The following is an 8,028-nucleotide window of genomic DNA, read 5'->3' as shown; positions in this document are numbered from 1 at the left end:
TAGCTCTTGTAGACCAGGCTGGCCTCGAACTCACAGAGATCTGCCTGCCTCTGCCTCCCAAGTGCTGGGATTAAAGGTGTGCGCCACCACCGCCCGGCAAGATATTTTCTTATAAATTCTGCTGAATTAATACAAGATAGGTATTTTGAAAATACCTTGATTTCAAAATTGAAATCAAAAGATATGTTACTTTGGAGAAGAGATTTTCTTTTGTTTCCACAGAAAATGAGAGGCTGTGGATTCATTCTGAGTTAAGAAAAATCAGGGTTGATCAAGGAAGACCACCTGAGACATCTCTGGGAGGAACAGATGGCCCGTATGTCTGAGTTCTACATCCAGAACAGATTCAAGATGCTATCTGAGATGATCAAGCTTCACAGGTTACTCCAGTCAGGACTTGATCATAACTCTAAATTTTCTTTAGGTCCCTATAAGATTATTAGCACCCCCAACCAGCAGTAAGTAGCCTGGAAAACTATACCCACATTCTCCAAAAATGAACTATGGATATTTTTCTTTGTTTAGAATGTTGGTTACAAGTTTTTATGGCTAATGGTCATGAGAAAAGCTAAACAAAGGATATTAGATTCAGAGTTCTTGTTTTATTTTTTTTTAAGAGGGGAAGTGGTGTGGGACAATGGTCTATATTCTGTCAATTATATTTTAAATAAATGCTGATTGGCCAGTAGCCAGGCAGGAAGTATAAGTGGGACAACCAGACAGGAAATAGAGGCAGGTCAATGAGAACAGGAGAATTTTGGGAAAAAGAAAGCTTGGTATGCAGTCCTGTCCCAGCCACAAAAGAAGCAATATGTGATTACCCCGCTGAATAAGGAACCAAGCCATGTGGCTAACACAGATAAAAATAATGGACTAATATAAGTTGTAAGAGTTAATAAGAAGTCTGAGATACTGGGCCAGTCAGTTTATAACTAATACAAACTGGGTGATTTCTTTGGGATGTAATGATTGCCGGAACCAGGCAGGACAGAAAACCACAGACAACGGTACCTGGTCTTAATGTTACTGATATGAAAACAACAGGACTAGGTTTTAGATGCCATAGACAATGTCTCTCTACCACCCGCCTTCACTATCTGTCTTCTGCCTGGTTCCTGCCATGGGCATGTGGGGGCGGGGCCTCTGTGAGCATCTTCTCTGCAAATGCAGTCCACACTGAGCCTGAGGTCTCATGGTTCCTGGAAGGCTGGGTGGAGTTCTTGAAGGCAGAGGCTTCAGCTTAAACTGTCAGTCCTGTTCCCGAGGCAGTGTCTCAGGCTGTTGGTTTTCATTTATGCGTTTTCAGACAGGAACACACCTTAGCTACAGTTTAACCATAAGGACAAAGGTCATCTGTTACTACATGGCAGCAAAAATCTCACATAAGTTTATCATCTGACCTGTATGCTTCATAGAAACTCTCCCTTGAGACAAAACATTTTATTTTATTTTATTTTATTTTATTTTATTTTGGAGAACTGTGAGACAGAGTCTCCTGTAGTGCAGGCTGTCTCCAAACTCACTGTCTAGCTGAGGCTAACTTTGACCTCTGAGTACTGAGATTAAAAGCCTGCATGCCATGCATAACCGTTTTCCTGATTTGTTTTTCATACTAGAATAGCAGTGATTATGCTCATCAGTATGTGTGTAGTAAATATGGTATGTATACATACATACAAGGGGATGCTAAATAGCTTTCAAAAGGGCCGGGCTAGAATTACCCTTCCCCCCTCAGTACTGGTATAGATGCCGGGGCTCACATGTGATACACACATGCCCTGTCACTGAGTTACAGCCACAGCCCCTCAATTATCAGCATTGACACAGACAGATGCCTGTGACCTAGTAAGTAGTCCGTGTCGAACAATTGCATGTCTTCTTGCACATATGTGGAAATAAGCATGATGCATCTTGATGCTAAGTCCACCAGAGCATGTTCCAGAGCCTATTGGAGGCAAGCGCGAGAGATGACAGGGGTGGGGTGGGGGGGTGGACACTTTGGAGAGATGAGCTCTAGTGAATTTGCTTGCACAAGTCTTAGGTACAGACAGAGTGATCTTACTGCTGATACTGCCAGATGGAGAAAACGAGGGGAACTCTGTGTGTGTGTGTGTGTGTGTGTGTATATGCGTGTGTGTATGTGTGGTGTGTGTGTGTGTGGTATGTGTGTGTATTTGGCGTGTGAGTGGTGTATATTGTGTGGTGTGTGTGTGTGGTATGTGTGATATGTATGTATGTGGTGTGTGTTATGTGTGGTGTATGTGTGTGGTGTGGGTGTGTGTATGTGGTATGTGTATGTGTGTTTATGTGGTGTGTGTGTGGTATGTGTGGTGTATGTATGTGGTGTGTGTGTGGTATGTGTGGTGTGTGTGTGTGGTATGTGTGTGTGGTGTGGGTGTGTTATATGTGGTATGTGTGGTGTGTGATATGTGTGTGTACATGGTATGTATGTGGTGTGTGTGTATGTGGTGTATATGTGTGTGTGTGTGTGTGGTGTGTGTGGTGTCTGTGTGTGGTGTGTGTGTATGTGTATGGTGTGTGTGGTGTGTGTGTGTAGTTTGTGTGTGACTGAAACTTGAAAATGGTGGACTGAGCGCTCCTTGAGCAGTGAGACCTTAGCGATCTCGAGGGCCAGGAAAACTGACCCGGCTGCAGCAGACAGGCCAGGAAGCACACTGGTGTTCTCCTGACAGGGCCATTTTAAAAAAAAATGAATTAAACCGTTTGTCATTTTCATACATGGTGTGAAAGCAGCTGCTGGAGACCGGTAGGCTCAGTAGTGGGCTCACAGCTGAAGAAGGGCAGGGCCCCGGAGCCGCTCTCCTATCCGTGACTGCTGACAGGGTCAGTCATATGCTGGCCTGGTACAGGCAGCCATGCCAGCCGCGAGCTCTGGGCTGCAATCTGTGGGTCTCCTCCTCGTCACACGCACCACTTACACAACAGCGGGTCCTTGATATGAGCCCAGGCTGGCCTTCACTTACATAGAACCCTCTGCTTAGCCTCCCAAGGGCTGAGAGAACAGGCAGACACCACCAGACCTGGCTCTCAAGGGGTTTTTCAGAAGGTTGCATTAGCATTGTACATTTTTTATGAATAAAATTTGCATAGTTGATACTAGAGGTACAATATTGTAATGAACATTTTCCCATTGTAGGTTTTCTTGAATTTTCTGTGGGAAAGTTCACGTACTTCCTGCTCAGCAGACCCCTTCCACAGGAGGCCATTCTGCGCCATATTTCAAGCAATGTGACTTTTCTTCTTTTCCAAATACACTCGCAGTATCAGAACACCACCGTCTCGTTCACTAAGGTAAGCACAAAGGATGATTCAGTAAAGAGATTGTCTCTACAGTGCCGAGCCTCGCGTGTTAGAATCTAACGCATGCGTGGGCCCGGTCTCCAGCAAAGGCCCCGTCACTTTGGTCACAGAATCTCATTGCCTGAGCCACTGTCCGTCCCCCTCCTTCACAGACTGAACTGCACAGGGCTCTAGAAATGACCGTGTGAAAAGCAGTGTCCTTCCTCTGTCCCCCTGATGGGCGGGGCGTTCTCATGTTTTTTGTTTGTTGCGGCAAGGGGTCCTTTGAAGCCACAGACTCTACTCGCTCAGCTCCCTTGAGGCTTGCCAAATTGAAACTCACCTGGTACCTGTTTTCTTCTCATTCACTCAGCCTTCCGAGATTACTTCTGATTACTAAAGCAGGAGGGCTAAGAGCTTAAGGCCAGCCTCAGCTGCCTAGTGAGGCTGAAACCGTCTGTATTACGTGGACCTTTGTCTTAAAGGAAGAGGGTTACCAGCAGGCTGGAGAAATAGCTCCGTGGTTGAAGAGCACTGGCTGCTTTTGCAGAGGACCTGGGTTCCCAGTACTCCTGTGCTGGCTCACAACCATCTCTAACTCTAGTCCCTGAGGCTCTGACAGCCTCCTTTAGCCTCCACAGGCACCAGGATTTTGCATGCTGGCAAAAATCCTCATACACACAAGAGAAAGATAGTGACCAAATAAATAAATAAATCCTTAAGACTAAAGCTTTTTTTGTAAACTGAACTCTCTGGGGTCAAAGCTCCTGTTTTGTCTTGTTAGCCTCAGAACCTGACAGAGTAAATCTTAATTCAGTCAATTGAACTGTAATACTTGAAAACGTCAGCGTACACTTCCTGGAGTTTCCATTTATGCCACCCCCCCACCCCCCCCATCAAGCTGGGACCAAAACCCAAGCCATTGCACCTGAGAGGCAAGTGCTTTACCCCTAGGGTCTTGGCATTAAGAAATAGAAACGGAGGGCCCAGGAGATGGCCCAGTCTATAGGGCCTGAGTTTGATCTCTAGAACCCACCAAAACAAACAAGAAGGCAGCTGGGCCTGGTGTGTGTTTGTCAGCCCTGCACCTTGGAGATGGAAACAGGGCTCCCTGGCCACTCAGTCAGTCCAGCCAATCAATGAGCCAGGTTCAGTGAGAGACCCTGCCTTCAAAATAATGGAGGGCCTGGAGAGATGGCTCGGCGGTTAGGAGTGCTTGTTCCTGGAGAGGGCTTGGGCTCTGTCCCCAGCATTCACAGGGCAGCTCATGTCCATCTCTAATTCCAATCTCAGGAGATCTGACACCCTCGGAGGGCCCCAGGCACACGTGTGGTGCACATGCAGGCAAACCAAAACAAAACAAATGATAAATCTAAAATATATAAATTAATTAAAATAATAAATTGAGGAGGAATAAAGGGTGATACCCGGTGCCAGCCTCTGGCCTCCACACATGTATGCTCACACACCTGGCATATGTACATGTTCACACGTGCATACATACGCACAGATACCCATAAAGATACTTAAAAGCAGTAACTGGGAGGTGTCACAAGAACGCCTTTACCAACCTAAGATATCAACCCTATTAAACATGCTCCCCAAGAGCTTCTTCCTCGCTCTGCTGTGTTTATAAACCCTGCTGTATTTGTTACAGCAGCTCAGACTGACTGATACAATAGTATAGATTCTGAACTGTATTTTATACGGGTGTGTTGTTCTCAGTATATGTGTTTGTGTGCCACATATGTGCCTGTATCAGATCCCCTGGAACTGGAACTATAGACTGTTGTGGGCCATCATGTGAGTGCTGGGATTCGAACTCAGGTCCTGTGGAAGAGCAACCAGTGCTCTTAGCACCGAGCCATCTCCAGCCCTCAGTGATGGTGTGTTGCGAAGGTGCAGATGTATGAACACAGAGATGAAGGGTTTGGGGAGGGCTGCACACACACACTGGGTAGCTCTGCAGTGTATGTGACTTCTCACCTCTGTCTTCATGGTGGCTTTGCTTCCCAAATGCAGACCCTCCTCCCGGGCACCTCAGGCACAGGCAGCGACAGAGGGCTGGTTTTCATTCTTAGACCCGAGCAGACTATGTGCACTTGGTACTTGGAGACGAAAGAAGCCAAACCTGTTCAGAACATGGCCATTCCACTCTCCTACTCAGAAAGAGGTAATTTCCTGTCTGAGTTCATCTGTGGAAACCCGAGGAAAATTACGCTGGTAAGATTGTTTATTACGAGTGCAGTTTATTTGATCGGAGTGCTACAGTGTAAGAGAGGCAGAAAAAGCAGCCTTAGAACGAGCCCTTCGCAGTTACACGTTATTGTAGGCAGAGGTGGTGGCAGGCTTGTTTGGAGAGTGGCCAGCAATGGGTGTCTGGAGCCAGGGAGCAAGGAGCCTTGGATGCGTTTGCACACAGTGCTAAGGTGGTGTTCAGAGGAAGCAGATAGCGGGGGCGGAGGAGTGCTGTAGTCTGTTTCATCTTTAGGAAGGACTAATGATGTCGCTTGGTTGGTCAGTGCTTGCCCAGCATGCATGGCGCCCTGGGTTCCATGTCCGGAAAACTAGCCACTGTGTCACATGCCTGCAAGCCAGCCCAGGGGAGGTGGAGGACTAACAGTTCACAGTCAGCTCCGTGCAGGTCGAAGGCCAGCCTGAGCTATGTGAAGAAGAAAGCAGAGTCAGCACTGGGTACGGCTGTGAGGACATCTGAACACAGGTCCTGAGCCAGGGCTGGGGGGCTGGAACAGTGGCTGCACATTAGAGAGGAGCCTGGGGCTCCCGTTGGGACAATCGTATGGCACCATCTCCGGTTTAGCTATGGTGCTGTCTGAGGAGCTGGTTCTTTTATGGGTGTCATGGCGTCAGTACTGACTTCTGAAAGGGGCACAGCGAATCTGAGGTGCTTGTAGGACATCCGATTGGAAACTCAGGGTTGGCAGCTAGAGTGCTGGCCTGGGGTGGAGGAGTGAGATTGGATAGACAGCGGGTATAAAGCCAAGGCCATGCATGAGATGGTTCAAGCAGGAACTCAGACACCTGGGGGGAATTTGATCCTTTCCTAGAGTGGAGCACAGGTGAGGCACTGGACTGGGCTGGTGATAACTACTGCGGAGTAAGTTCAGGGCTGAGATCTCCGGAGGGAGGAGGGACACCAGGAGTGGTGCATAGTAAAGTCCAGAGAAGTGACCAGCAGTGTCAGAGTGACAGCAGCGGTGAGTCAGAGAGTTCTCTTGACAGCGTAGGGACAAGAGCCAGGTCACAGCGATGGCTAAGCCATGGCGCGGTGGGGAAATTCAGACTGCTCAAGTTTGGGAGTAGGGCTGGGGGGCAGCGCTGTGGTACAGTGCATACAGCCCTGAGTTTGAGGACATTTTGAGGGAACTGGGAATGAGGGACCCATGCACTTCCGAATCCCAGTCATGATATGGCAGGAAACACTGGTGTTCTGTGCTGACCGATTGCTATACAGGAAGTTCTCGTGAAAGATCTGTTTCCTGGAGTGCGATAAGAATTCTTGGGTTACTAATCTCATCATTTTTCCTCCAGATCCCATTCCTGGAGGCTGTAATTTGGAGTTTGATTTAGATATCGATCCCAACATTTACTTGGACTATAATTCTTTTGAAACAACTATCAAGTTTGCACCAGCCAACCTAGGCTATGCAAGGTATGGCGCCCGAACCCCCTCTGTTGAAACCCCTCCTAGGGTACTCTTGACTTCAGAGCAGGTCCAGCCAACTGTCTCAAACCATCATTTTCTAGAGTAAAGTTGAATTCTTTTTTGTTGGGGGGGGGTTGTTGGCATAATTTAAATCTCAATGCTAATATTTGAGCTATTGTTTATACTGAATATTCTCCTTAATCATTTCAAATTCTTTATTTGAGGAGACAGGTGTGATATGCGCCTGTTGCGAGCTTGGAAGTATATCTTAGTTTCTTTTTTTTAAGATTTAAATTTTTTTTTATTTTTAAGTGTGTGTATGTATATGTGGATATGTGATGTGGGATGTCCTTCTGAATAGATGCTGATTTATTGGTTGATGAACAAAGCTGTTTTGGCCAATGGCTTAGCAGAGCAAAGCTAGGCAGGAAATCTGAACAGATACAGAGTAGGCAGAGTCAGGGAGATGCCATGTTGCACCAAAGGAGAAAGACGCCTAGCCACAGCGTTGTGGTAAAATATAAAATAATAGAAATGGGCTATTTTAAGATGTAAGAGTTAGTTATTAAGAAGTCTGAGCTAATAGGTCAAACAGTGTGGTAATTAACCTAGTTTCTGTGTGCGTATTCGGGTCTGGGTGGCCGGAAAACAGAAGAACAATCTCTGGTTACAGATGTGTGCACAGGAGTGCAGGTGCCTGGAAAGTCTGGGGTGCCGGATGCCCTGGGGTAGCCGGCTTTCTTTTAGGCCACCAACCAGCTCCCAAATCATGGCCCAATGACTTATCAGTTACCAATGCTTGGTCTTAGCTTAACTCTTATTTAATCTGTTTCTCTTTATCTACATTTTGTCTTGGGGCTTCTTACCTTTCTTTCTTTTTATATGTTCTGTTCCATGTCTGCTGGCTGGCAGCTGCCTGGCTGACCCCTGGTGTCTCTCTTTTTCTCTCTCATTCTCTTCTTCTCAAACCTAGATTTCTCCTCCTATTCTTTCTCTCTGCCCTCCAGCTCTTCCTGTTCCTCTCCTGCCTAGCTGCTGGCCATTCAACTCTTTTTTTTTTT

The 8,028-nt window shown here is 46.8% G+C and overlaps 1 protein-coding gene across 1 annotated transcript in view; it reads left to right on the top strand.

The window, feature by feature from the left end:
* Positions 1-8,028, top strand: part of Tm7sf3 (transmembrane 7 superfamily member 3) — a 34,099-nt gene that overhangs the window by 9,406 nt on the left and 16,665 nt on the right. Inside the window, exons 2-4 of the mRNA XM_005364604.3 lie at positions 3,158-3,312; positions 5,323-5,473; positions 6,853-6,973. Of these exons, the coding sequence (XP_005364661.1) occupies positions 3,158-3,312; positions 5,323-5,473; positions 6,853-6,973 (427 nt within the window). The remainder of the gene's footprint in view (positions 1-3,157; positions 3,313-5,322; positions 5,474-6,852; positions 6,974-8,028) is intronic.

Source organism: Microtus ochrogaster (genome assembly GCF_000317375.1).
Source record: "Microtus ochrogaster isolate Prairie Vole_2 chromosome 14 unlocalized genomic scaffold, MicOch1.0 chr14_random_2, whole genome shotgun sequence".
Classification (NCBI taxonomy): domain Eukaryota; kingdom Metazoa; phylum Chordata; class Mammalia; order Rodentia; family Cricetidae; genus Microtus; species Microtus ochrogaster.
Note: the sequence above shows the minus strand (reverse complement) of the source record. Positions and strands in the feature narration are given on the sequence as shown.